Below are 13,756 nucleotides of genomic sequence, written 5' to 3'. Positions count from 1 at the left end.
AATAGAACTTACCTTAACGTATTGTACGAATATCTCAGCGCTAACCTTCCGACCCTACAACAACCTTGGGAAAAAAAATTAGACATCTACGCATGCGCCGAGAGCCGACGTTTGCCGAACGAATCTCGTTTCGTCAAACGAGTCTCGTTTCTTCAAACGAGTCTCGTTTCGTCAAATGAGTCTCGTTTCGTCAAACGAGTCTCGTTGTGTCAAACGAGTCTCGTTTCGTGAAACGAGCCTCGCTTTGACTCGTTTCGATTCTCTCGAACAAACGAGTCTCGTTGAAAATCGTTTATCGAGTGACTCATTAATCGTGACGATTAAAAATCGAGTGGTTTCCCAGAAACCGTGAGTGATCCCCAAAAACTATCAAATGCACTCAAAAGCCTAAAATCGAAAAAAAGTTTACAGGAATCGACCAATCGAGCGAGTGCCATTCCCCACATCGTATCTGCAACTTGCTCTTGCGCATGCGCGCAATTCACGAGTTAAAAAGAGTGCAAGTGTGTTTAGCACGTACGTAATGATTCGTAGGCTTCCAGATCTTAATGCTTTCACGAAACGACTATCTTCCAGTGCAACATTCTAATCATCGCGTCCTTTAATTTTTCTTATTTACTTTCATCGGCTGCCACTTGTACCAAACTTGCAAGGACGGATTTGACCCACAAGACAGATAAAGGGGATCGATCTTACGCATTCTGAGAGGAATACGCTATAGGAACTCGTTTAGAGTTACAAGCAAAACTCTTCGAGCTTTAAGGGCTGTCTGGACTGGCGTGATTTTGTCGGGTTCTCTGTGAATTCGACGTATTCCATATTTTTGCATTCAATGCAAATGAAAAGTCTCCAAAGGTCATAGTATGGTCTTCCTATCGACCTTTCTCAGCTTCTTCTTTCACTCAGCTCATTTCCCTCGATTAACAGACCTCTTCCTTAGCTTGTTCGGCCGCTTCCCTTTGCCTTGTTGTTGGAGAAGTTGTTTTGAACTTGCCTATGCTTTTAAAAACTCTCTCTCACCAATATATAATTGAGCGTTATGCTTTTTTTCTGTTTGGTATCGCTCAACGAAGGTAACATTACATGAAGGATATCAGGCCTGTAATATTTCACTCCTACTAACGAACTGTTGCGTAAAACTCCTTGAGAAATTGGTTGAGGGCTTCCAGTTCGTACTTTAAAATTATTTTGCCATAGCTGTTTTTTAAAGCTGAGGCCACTTTCTCAATAATTGGTAGAATCCCTTGATTGTTTATCCTAAACCTCCTTCGCACTCTAGTTCCTTTCCTGGTTCGACATAATAGAGCTAAATTTCTCGCGATCTGTATCATTGCTATTAATGGATAAATATCCTTATCGTTACTCGTCTATCAGGGTATCGTGCTTCATTTCATCACAACCGACAACCGCGATCTTTTTAATTGATAATGCAATGCTTGGTAATTGATAGGCACTAATTGTGATTTTATGTTCATTGTTTTCTAAAACTTCGGAAATGCTGATGAACGATTTTAAACCAAACAAACGCTGGTGTTTTTTGTGTCAGTGATATGAGTAAGTTTTTTAGACTCTGGAACACTTGATTTCGGGAACGTGACTTTTGTCAAAACTCAATTTAGTCCTTTGGTTGCAAGCGGGTTTGATGCATGCGGTTCCTAATTTGTTTATTGTGTTTAACTGAACCATGTGAAAAGGGAAATTATGGTTTACATCTAATAAAGCTTTTTTTTAGACGCTTCCGTTTATCTACTGCATGAATCTATGATTCTTTGCGTTCTTATTCCGCCGAAACAGCTGTTCGCTTGGTGAACTCTTTCAATCACTCATCTTCTGGTCGTGTTGAGATACGATACAATGGTATATGGGGAACCATTTGTGACCACTCATGGGACATACGGGACGCTGAAGTAGTTTGCCGCCAGCTTGGATTCGATGGAGCGTTATCGGCACCTCGTGATGCATCATTTGGACAAGGAAATGGTCCGATATGGCTGGATGACATGAACTGTGTAGGAATGGAGATTTCGATATCGGACTGTCATCACAGTGGATGGGGCGTCCATAACTGTGGTCACCATGATAATGCTGGCGCAGTTTGCCGACCGACAGGTAAGCTTGTGAGCTTACAGTTAACTGGCTGAGTATCTCCTTAATTTCGTCAAAGAGACTTTAAAGGTCTCTTAATGAACCCCTACGAAGCAAGGAAAACTAGTTTGAATTTCTACATTGACAACAGTTACTTTGAGGAGTTCCACTAATAACTCATTTCCTTTTTTTTCCAATTTTCTTCACTGGTCATCATTTGATCGGCAGCATTAGGCTCATTGTTATTCATTTGTAAGATCCTCAAGAAAATGTTTGATTTTATGATCCAACAAAAAGCGTTCAATCTTCCAAGAGGAGTTGACACACATTCCTACTCATGCCTACAAATCGTATTCTTTAGAGGATATTAAGTACTGACTATATGGTACAATTCGTGTACTATATAGCTCGTACTTAATTTCCCCTAAAGAAAGTTGTCGGAGACTAAAGCGTTAAAGAAGAACTAAAACGACGCGTCTAGATTTCTTAGTGCCTTCAACCAAGCATGGTCTGATCTGCAGCCAGTTTACCCTAAAACAGTTCGCAACACAGTTAAGTAGCCTACGTACTATTGTATCCTTATATCGACAACAGTGCGTTTGGTGGGTTCCGCCAATTGGCCGTCTTCTGGTCGTGTTGAAGTGCTGTTCAATGGCACATGGGGAACCATTTGTGACCACTCGTGGGACTTACATGACGCTGATGTAGTTTGTCGTCAGCTTGGATACGAAGGAGCTTTAACAGCGTCAAGAGGGGCAGAATTTGGACAAGGAACAGGTCAGATATGGCTGGATGACGTTAGGTGTGTCGGAGATGAGACCTCAATATCAGAATGTCGCCACGGGGGATGGGGAGTTCACAACTGTGGACATAGTGAAGACGCTGGTGTGGTGTGCCGAACAGCAGGTAAAGTGAAGATATCAGCACACTATGTCATGATTCATTGTGTATCTATTGCCTCCAATAAATGCTACCGTGCATGAAGAATACTTTAAAGTTGTCAAAGTATAAAGATTTAACGTGCTGTCCAGCCGGAACGAGTGGTTTTATTGATAAAAACCAAGAAGTGTGAGGATATCGTATGGAGTTTCCATTGTTTATCACGATTTTTATTTGTATGCCGAGTCTATTTTAGCCCTTGACTGTGATTCATATCCATACAAAAGTTTAATCAATATACCAAAACGACAGAGGAGATTGTCGAAACATAAAGCGTTACTCCAAGTAGGGCCAAAATGGCTGGTAGAAGCAATAAAAGATTTCGTTTTTTGCTTGTTCGAAAACCTGCAAAATGGCATTTTTCATGTTTGATTTGTACCTTTCTTGATTCCACAACCAAAACCTTTAGGCACCCTCGTATTTAGAACTCTGAAGCTGCAAACAGACAGTACCGGTAGTAAATTTTAAGCGGTCGAACGTTTTTGCGCTGAAGAGTTCTACCCACCCAAAACCATCTATAGCTCATGGCAAAATTTAGACATCAGCCATTCAAAAAATTTTAGTTCCAAAAATGGAGACGAAGTTTCAGCCGTTACGGTTCAGAATTTAACCGGCGTAGTGTGAAACGTTGAGCGACATTTTTTAAAAAATTAGCTCCGTTTAGGATTCGAAGTGGTAACATATATTGATGTGCTTGCTCTTAGCTTGACCCACAGGATTTTTTGCCGTTTTTTATGAGCCTCTTAGTTGTCGTTATGAAACACGGTTGTCCCCTCTGCAGGTATAGTTCAGTCATTTTCTAAGACATTAATTCTTTCTAGCGACTTACTCTGAACAAATTTCTTGAGGTGTGTTCCTTCTCGACATGACCAAAGTGAGCCGTACCCGATGTTAAAAACTTAAGAGAGTGTCTCTGTAAGAGCGGTCCGGTCGATTTTGCTTGAGAAACAGATTTCGCTCATTTCTTGTGTGTTGTAAGACATTCATGTAACTATACTAAAACCACAATCCGTTCGATCGGATCTCTTTATTTTCTTTAGTTACCTTTTCTGTAGCACCTACTTCCTAGCTAGTAGTTGGATCAATTAAGAACGCCTCACTTTTTCGAAAATTTACTTTGAATTTGATCGGTTTTGGCGTGTGCGACTTAAGCGAACCGTTAAGGTGTAATTCAAGTCTAACTTTTTCCTTGATTGAAACGTGATGTTTACAAATAGGTGATGTTTACGATAGGTAAGATAGAGTTAATATACATGGCTGTGGTATTTGTTTTTTGCTGAGTTCCGTAGTTTTTTGTAAACTGTCCTCCAAAGTTGTCTGAAATTAAAGTCTTGAAAAGTGTCACGACAAGCCTTCGCTCGAGTGAAATTTAATTTCCGTAAAACTCTGAAAAATAAAGAGATCCGATCAAACGGATTGTGGTTTTAGTATAAGTACATGAATGTCTTACAACACACAAGAAATGAGCGAATTCCGTGTCTCAAGCAAAATCGACCGGACCGCTTTTAGAGAGACATCAGCCGGTAATCCAATTCTGCCAAACTTTCTCTGCTCATCCCTGATTCAACAGTCAATGGGGCTAAATTATACATTGTTTTCCCCGGCATCTTTTGATACAGACAACAGGTTACATGAGAGTTTGGGCATTTTAGCACATTATGGAGAGCAGCCCTTTTGGCTAACTATCATTAAATGGCACAGTGATTTTTAGGTTTATAGATCCTAATGCTTTTAAGACACGACCATCTCCCGGTGCTACATTCTCATCATCATGAACGCCTTTAATTTTCTTTACTCTCATCGGCTGCCTCTTGCACCAAACTTGCAAGGACTGATTTGACCCACAAGACAGATAAAGGGGACCGGTTTTTATGCATGCCATAAAAACTCATTTTAAGATTACAAAGGCGCTCCCTTCATCTTAAGTGCAATCCGGGCTGGCGTGTTTTTGCAGGGTTCTCTGTAAATGCGACGTATTCCATTCGATTCTTTTTCACTCAAACCAAAGGAAGAGTCTTCAAACGTCATGGTATGCTGTTTCTGTCGACTTTTCCCAGCTTCTTTTTTTTCTCACCAAGCTCATTTTCCTCGGTCAACAGACTTCCACCTTGTTCGGCCGCTTCCCTTTGCCTTGTTGTTGGGGTAGTGTTTTAAACTTGCTTATGCTTTAAAACTCTCTGACACCAATAATTAAGCGTTGTGCTTTTTCTCTGTTTGGTATTGCTCAATGGAGGTAACATAATACAAAGGACATCAAGCTTTTAATATTTCCCCTTCTACCGACGAAATGTTGCGTAAAACTCCTCAAGAAATTGGTTAAGGGCCTCCGGTTCGTACTTTTAAATAATTACGCCATAGCCGTTTTTTAAAGCCGAAGCCACTTCCCAACAATTGGAAGAATCCCTTGACTGGGTCTCTTGTTTATCCTAAACCTCCTTCGCACTCTAGTTCCTTTCCTGGTTCTTTACAAAAAAATAGAGCTGAATCTCTCCTGCTCAGTATTACCATTATTGATGTATAAATATCCTAATCGTCCCTGTCTATCAGAGTATCGCGCTTCACTCCATTAAGGTACACAACCGCGATCTTATCACCATAACAGGATGATTGAAAGGGATAGGTGCTAATTGTGATTTCATGTTCATTGCTTTCTAAAACTTCGGAAATGCTGATGAACGATTTTAAACCAAACAAACACTGGTGTTTTTTGTGTCAGTGATATGAGTAAGTTTTTTAGACTCTGGAACACTTGATTTCGGGAACGTGACTTTCGTCAAAATTCAATTTAGTCCTTTGATTTCGAGGGGGTTTGATACATGCGGTTCCTAATTTGTTTATTTTGTCTATCTGAACCATGTGAAAAGGGAAATGGTTACCATCTAAGAAAGCTTTTTCAGACGTTTTTGTTCATTTACTGCGTGAATCTCAGACTCTGCGTTCTTATTCCGCCGAAACAGCTGTTCGCTTGGTGAACTCTTTCAATCACTCATCTTCTGGTCGCGTTGAGATACGATACAGTGGTACATGGGGAACCATTTGTGACCACTCATGGGACATACAGGACGCTAAAGTAGTTTGCCGCCAGCTTGGATTCGATGGAGCGTTATCGGCACCTCGTGATGCATCATTTGGACAAGGAAATGGTCCGATATGGCTGGATGACATGAACTGTGTAGGAATGGAGATTTCGATATCGGACTGTCATCACAGTGGATGGGGCGTCCACAACTGTGGTCACTATGATGATGCTGGCGTAATTTGTCGACCTGCAGGTAGGGTGGTGATACACTCATATATAACATTATCGAGGTAAGCAAATTTGTAAATGAAGATCACTTTTAAAGAGCATTTTTAGATGGGCTTTCCCTTTTTGCCCATAGAGCTTGTGAGCTTACAGGTAACTGGCTAAGTATCATCCCCACAAGCGAACGAGGTCTTTTGACGAACCCTTACTATAGAAGACCAACTAAGTTGAATTCCCATATTACCAGGTCCTCGTAAAAGTGTTTGATTTCATGCTCTTACAAGAAGTATTTCAACTTCCAAGGGGAGTAGACCACGTGCCCAATCATACCTAACAATCTTATATTAAATAAAATCGTTTATTAGTTAGTTTTTTTTTTATAATTTCCTGCAAAGAAAGTTGTTAGAGGTTACAGCGATAAGGAAAACCTAAAACGACCGCCAATTTCCGCTAAAACAGTTGGCAAACCAGTTGATTAGCCCAAGTATAATTGTATTCTGATATCGACAACAGTGCGTTTGGTGGGTTCCGCCAATTGGCCATCTTCTGGTCGTGTTGAAGTGCTGTTCAATGGCACATGGGGAACCATTTGTGACCACTCGTGGGACTTACATGACGCTGATGTAGTTTGTCGTCAGCTTGGATACGAAGGAGCTTTAACAGCGTCAAGAGGGGCAGAATTTGGACAAGGAACAGGTCAGATATGGCTGGATGACGTTAGGTGTGTCGGAGATGAGACCTCAATATCAGAATGTCGCCACGGGGGATGGGGAGTTCACAACTGTGGACATAGTGAAGACGCTGGTGTGGTGTGCCGAACAGCAGGTAAAGTGAAGATATCAGCACACTATGTCATGATTCATTGTATATCTATTGCCTCCTCAGAGATAAATGCTAACGTATACTGAAAATACTTTAAAGTTGTCAAAGTATAGAGATTTCACGTGTTTTGTCCAACCGGAACGAGTGATTTTATTGATATAAACCTAGAAAACTAGGGATGCCATATGGAGCACGTTTCCATTATGTATAATGTTTGTTATTTGTATGCTGAGTTTTTTTTTGAGCCCATTGACTACTGCCTGTGGTTCATATCCATACAAAAGTTTTAGTTACCAAACCAAGTAGTACTGAACTGGCTGGTAGAAGCAACAAAAGATTTAGTTCCTTGTGCGTTCGGAAAGCTGCAAAACGGCATTTTCATTCGTTCCTTTCTTGATGTTACAACCAAAAGCTCTATGCTCTTTCGTGTTTCGAATTCTTAAGCTGCAAACAGACAGTACCGGAAAAAATTTTAAGCGGTCGAAAGTTTTTGCGCTGAAGTGTTGTCTTGACCCAAAGCCATCCAGGTCATGGCAAAATTTGGACATCAGCCATTCAAAACACATCGATGTGCTTGGTCCTTGCCTTTTTTTTAGCCCCTGAGTTGTCTTCATGAAAATCGGTTGTCCCTTCTGGAGTTAAATTTCAGTCATTATCTTGACATGTATTCCTTCTACCGAATAACTATGAACACATTTCTTGAGGTGTGTTCCTTACGCATGTCCGAGACGTTGATGCCACAAGTAGCTGTCTCGACATGGCACAAATGAGGCGTACCGAATAGAAACAACTTAACAATCTAGTCGATAGAGTTTGTCAGCCGGTAATCCCATTCTGCTGCACTTTCCCTGCTTATTCCTGATCCAACAGGAAAAAAGGGTTCAGATGAGTTTGGGCACATTAGCACATTGTGGGGAGCAGTCCTTTGGCTCACTTCCATAAAAGAGCTTTGTGATTCGTAGGCTTACAGATCTTAATAATTTCACGACACAAACATCTCCCAGTGCAACATTTTAAGGCTCGTACTTTTCCATTATAATATGAGTTGATTCCTCTGAGTAAATTTATATTTTTCTTAAGGTGATTCCTCAAAAGAAAAAAGTTCTCAAAAGTTCCCTACCAGTGTCTGTCTCTAAAAAATACCGGTGATACCGGCAATAAATCAAAAGATAGGTCACCATGCTTTTTAAAGAGATATGATGGGCCAAACTTACCCCATTTATGACTTTAATGGCACCAATTGCGAGCGTCATTTCACCGGCTCACGGTACATTTTGCGGTAGCTGGAGGAAAGTGTTTTTTAAAGTAATGTTTGAAAAAGACTTGTTAGGTAGAATTTCTAAAGCGTGTTAAGCAATTTGATATATAATTTGTGGAAAAAATCATGCAATTTTAAATGACATTGAATGAAAACTTTCCTTGAGTCGTTGTTCTCAAGGTCATAACTTGCATCTCCGAGTTACGGGCGTCGTGCACGCTCTTTTTTCCCCTCCGACGAATTATTTATTTCTCCAATTTCAAGGAATATTTTAATAAAACAAAATTATGCAATGAAAAATAAAGGTAACCGTACTCATTCAAGAGCAAAAGACCATCGTACCTGTTTACCTTGTCCATTGATTGATTACAATATCATGTTATTGGAATGAGCGCGCACTTATTTGCTTGGTTACTTAGTTTTTAAGTGCAGTACAGAATGCTCAGTGCAATACTGAGGTATCATGATAACTGATTGCCTTCTTATTCCACTTAAACAGCTGTCCGTCTTGTTAATTCCTACAATTCGTCACATTCCGGTCGGGTTGAAGTGCAATACAAAGGTATATGGGGAACCATATGTGACGATTCATGGGACTTAAATGACGCTAATGTAGTTTGTCACCAGCTTGGATACAATGGAGCTTTAGCAGCATTTCGTAACGCAGCATTTGGACAAGGAACAGGCCAGATATGGTTGGATGACGTGCAATGTGTGGGGAATGAGACATTAATATCACACTGCAATCACTTAGGATGGGGAGTTCACGACATTTACTGTCGGAGCATTGATGACGCCGGTGTAGTTTGCCGACCCTCGGGTAAGAGGATGATAATGGTAAACACCACATATCAAACTTCTTTCATAGTCTTTTTTTCTTTTAAATAGGCGAGGAAGCGCGACGCGCAAGCTGAGGTTCTTTTTACTCTTGTGGTGTGGGCAAGGAGCAAATAGAAGGTCTTTGAACAGAATTCCTCCACCTACCTCCTTGCCCATTTTTTTCAATTGCTCCTTCCGTGTTATGTGTAGACACCATTTGCAGTAACCCTATGCAAAAAAAGTTATATCACTACCTCTTTTAACAGGCATACCTAATTCTGTGGTACCCATTTTGTTTACACGCTAAGAAATATCTAGTTATGTGCAACGATATTCCATCACCGTACTGAAGAGTCACGTAAAATTGTGTTTCGTCAGTGCGAGCGAAGTAGCCCCCCATTCAAAGTGAACAGACGCTTAATCAACACTCAAGCGGGAAATTGCCACGCTTTTGCTGTTACGCGTTAGTTTGCAAATAATTTCCAAAGGCCGACCTGATGTCGACACACGAGATAAAAGCTTTTAAAAGTGTTTGGAATAGCTCTTACGAGCATATCGAAGTCAAACATGGAAACCTCTTGAAGAGTTAGCTAATATGGTTAATCCCATGATGGAAGGAGGCTTTGAAAAGAAACCAGGTGGAATTGAATAAGTATAACGGAGCAGAAAACCGCGAGACTCTAACCAAATTACTATAAGAAAAAAATTAACCTTTTAGGTCCAATGATGCAAAAGGCTTATCTTCAACGTTATCGATGCGATGACAAATAAATGATTGAGAAACTTCTGAATCATATATCGTCGCAACCTATCAGAAAGGATTTTTTTACTACACTCAAATGTTGCACTTTTCATTGTAACGCAAACAGGGAGTTAGACCCCCGACGTCAAAAAGCTGACTATTATTACAACACAGACAAACGTCTTATCTATTCGACGCTGGCAGTCACTGCATAACCTATGGCTGGTTGGAGATCCTTAATTTTTCTAAAACAGGTTCAAGAGTTGACATAAATTAGCCGTATTTTTCATATCTGCGAAAAAGCGGCAAATTATCAAGTGTCGGAATAATGCATGGTTTCCCAAAAGCGAAAAAGAGATTCTTTTGTGCTTTATTTGCAGTGCAGATATTAAAAGATCTATCCTAATCAGTTAAGACATTTTGAAGATTTAATATAATTAATTCAAGAGTAAATATCCAAGAAATTAAAAAAAAAGTGTCTCATGAATCTTAAGCTGATTACATAAAATAAAACCGCTCTCTTACTATAACCGACATCTATTTGTGTTCTGACCAAGTGGTTACCTACATATTTGTGAGTACAATGCAAAAATCCGTTTCAATACGCGAACATAGCTCTGGCACTTCACTACAATGAATTTCGATTTCAGCGACTGTCCTCTTAGTTTCCTGATCTGGAAGCAAAATTATCATATCACAAGCGTCTTCAACACAAGCCGAGTATGTTTCACTCGAGATGAATTGTAACTGGTTGCATGTTTTTTGACACAAACCATTACCTCAAATGTGTGCGATTTGGGTAGAACACCAAAAAGCATAGTTATGCCAATAACCATGGTCAAGCTATACAATTCGCTTTTCTGAGGTAGAACCAATTCTTCCGTAAAACCCAAATTCAGAGAAGATTTGAATTACTTCCTCCTCATTTTTTTGTCCTACCTCAACCGTTCACAAATCTCTTAACTCCTTTTTCTTCAATTTATGCTTATATCTGATTTGACGAATGTTTTAGTTTCTTTTCACACGTTCTTTACTTTACGAGACCAATTTAACAAATATTTCATATCAGTGAAATATACCCGGACAAATTTGGTGAGCATTAATCCTAGAACGCAAACTCTTTTTGCTAACCAAAGAAATTGGAATGTGCTTCGCTATCAAACTCAGTAAGTTTGGCCTTAAAATTGGCCAACACACTGCTATCAATATGAGGGAAGTAAACAACGGGAGCACATCATATCAGTGGCAGGGTGGAGTTCAGCTGACAGATTTGCTTAGCGCAGTTACCAATGAATTCTCACCCGGATTGCATTAGCCATTAAATAAAGATTGAATAAGTAAACTAAACTTACCTTTATTGGACTAGACTGGATTCTTATCGTACCCGTCCCTTTACGTTTCGATGACGCTCAAAGGGTTACTGATGCCAATTTTTTTCTTTTTTTTTTTTGTCCCAATACATTCCTCTTACGTTAAAGAATCCTAAATGAGCAATTTAACGAAATATTGCGCAAAACCAAATTTTCTACGAATTTTTTTTGACGCTCAATCGACGGCCATTTTGAAAACGTTCCGATTTTAGGTCACATAATGTGATACGTCACACGTGTGTAAGGCAGTCTGAAAGAGTCAAGTAAGACCTGAAAGTAACAACTTTGCCCTCGCTGTCCGGCTGCTGCCGAAATTTATGAGTGGAAAAAATGAAGAGATTTATTCCATTCTGTTATAGGCCACCATTTAGAGACTATCAAATACGAAGTCAGAAATAAAATAATGAAGGTTGAATAATCGAAACGCAAGGGATTGCATGTCTGTATTCAGAGCCACAAGTGAATTGCACGCTATTCCAAATAGCTGTAAAAAATATATAATCCTACAATTTTTTCCTCTTAACCATTATCGAGTCCTATACTCAGCTAACGACTACCAAGGATTTGGTGCAAAAGTTGCTGGATTTAAAAAACAAAAGCTAAGTTTTTCGTGTGTCTCACGATGTAGTCAAGTGTGATGTAGATCGCGACGTTTCGACTGCATACTGCCAGTCTTCTTCAGGCGATGAGGTCGACTGGTCATGCGTGATCTTATAAAGTATGACGCTCTGCTGTGATTAGTTGTTTTTTTTTTTTTCGAAACGAAACGTCGCGATCTACATCACACGTGACTACATCGTGAGACAAACGAAAAACTTAGCTTTTATTGTTATTCACCACGATGAAAAACCACAACTTTTTCTAGCTGGATTTAGCTTTAAGCTGGTATTAAAGAAGTTCCTACTCCTGAGCAAATAAACGAAACTCGAAGAATAAAAAGAAAACTCTCACTGTCTAACGAAAAATTAAGGGTAGACGACTCAAGCTCCGTGGTCACAAAAGAGACTTACACTACACAAAAACCACAAAGCCGGGCCTTATCAAAACTAACAGCAAACAGGGGAAGAGAAAGACATTTCTCGCTTTTGCTTATCTTTGCTTTTGTAGACCTGGTATCAGTTTATGTATGTAAATTAGTTGCTTTGGCCGTTAAAGTAGTAATGTATTTTGAAAAAAAACAGTTGATGGTCGAGTTTGATCGCATCAGTAAATATAATGTATCAGTTGCTACATCATCGACAAGCACTTGTGAAGCAGCCCTGGATGAACTACCAGACACAAGAAATGCTAACAAAAGTTATCTCCTAGTGACATAAGTAAAGGTTTCTTCAAGAAGAGGATTCAACCACAAGAATACATGTAGATGTATGATAAAAACTTTTTTTTTGGAGAAAAATGCTAATGACATGACAAAAGGAAAGAAAAGATAAATTTAACCCTTGCACTAAAGTTTACTCATCTGCATAAGTAAAACCGGTAAAAACCATGTCCTCCTCCAGCTGGTTGGGCTCTGGGATGTGGGCACGTATGCAATTCACAGCACAAGAAGGCAAAGGGACCCGGATATTTTGCCCAGAGTACCCCAACACCACCTGACTAGTTGCCTGTTAGCAATGTGGTGGCTTTTCTTATGCTCAGGCCCCCCATAAGCAGAAGAGCCATACTGCTGCTTGTATTGTAGCCAAGCTGTCTGCAGAGCCCAGACACTGAGGCACACTGCCTCAAACCCTGGATGCTGCACAATACATCTGGGTTCTTCCTGCAACCGTTCCTCCATGACATCCTCCAAAATTTTATTCCTGACTGCATCTACTTCTTGGCAATAGATGCTCTCTTCCTCCCTTTCCATCGCTTGGCAGTTTCCACACTGACGCCTTGTAATAAATAATCAGTAAAGTAACGAATTTTTCACGATGTTGAATAGGAGAAATAGAGAGCACAACTTGTTGTTTTCACCAAAAAGGGACGATTGTCAGCCCTGTGACTATCACAAACGTGAAAGACAACTCAAACTTTAGGCTATAAACAAGGTGCAAAGATCACAAGTCAACAATAAGTTATTATGAAGACTTTGTTCAATTGTACATGTGCAAATGCTATTTTTCGCTGCATCGTGTTTAAAAGTAAAAGCCTAGAAATCTATAATCGTTCGCCAAATTCAACACAGGAAAACTTAAAACCGATTCAATCGCGTGGAAACGTGTATAATCCATCCAATTCACCTCCACAAGCGTGTTATTTTCAGTCTGTGAAACCTAAGCTTCGGAAGGTGCCTGCGTGTACCATAAATCACTTCGCTTCCAAGCTACTCAAGAGTCTGCACACTTGGTTTTTATTTACCTGATCGCTTCTATGTTTAATAAGCGACTGGTTTTCAGACACTATATTTGAAAACGTACTGTACTCACCATTCGTCACTTTCCTGATTGAGGCGGCCACGGCGCACGGGCTCTTGATTCTCTTCCAACTCTCGCCCT

The 13,756-nt window shown here is 40.0% G+C and overlaps 1 protein-coding gene and 1 pseudogene across 1 annotated transcript in view; one reads left to right on the top strand and one right to left on the bottom strand.

Annotated features, from left to right (window-relative positions):
- The first annotated feature begins 1,550 nt into the window (after positions 1-1,550).
- The window catches only part of LOC113674891 (scavenger receptor cysteine-rich type 1 protein M130), a 37,165-nt gene continuing 24,959 nt past the window's right edge, over positions 1,551-13,756 (top strand). The window contains exons 1-6 of the mRNA XM_089210837.1: positions 1,551-1,554; positions 1,795-2,109; positions 2,680-2,991; positions 5,982-6,296; positions 6,782-7,093; positions 8,848-9,168. Coding sequence (XP_089066963.1) covers positions 1,551-1,554; positions 1,795-2,109; positions 2,680-2,991; positions 5,982-6,296; positions 6,782-7,093; positions 8,848-9,168 — 1,579 coding nt within the window. The remainder of the gene's footprint in view (positions 1,555-1,794; positions 2,110-2,679; positions 2,992-5,981; positions 6,297-6,781; positions 7,094-8,847; positions 9,169-13,756) is intronic.
- On the bottom strand, positions 12,678-13,252 carry LOC149044109 (uncharacterized; annotated as a pseudogene).

The sequence above is a fragment of the Pocillopora damicornis genome, chromosome 6 (genome assembly GCF_964200805.1).
Source record: "Pocillopora damicornis chromosome 6, jaPocDami1.2, whole genome shotgun sequence".
In the NCBI taxonomy this organism is placed as follows: Eukaryota; Metazoa; Cnidaria; class Anthozoa; order Scleractinia; family Pocilloporidae; genus Pocillopora; species Pocillopora damicornis.
The sequence above is the reverse complement of the archived record's forward strand: the minus strand, read 5'-3'. Positions and strand labels throughout refer to the sequence as shown.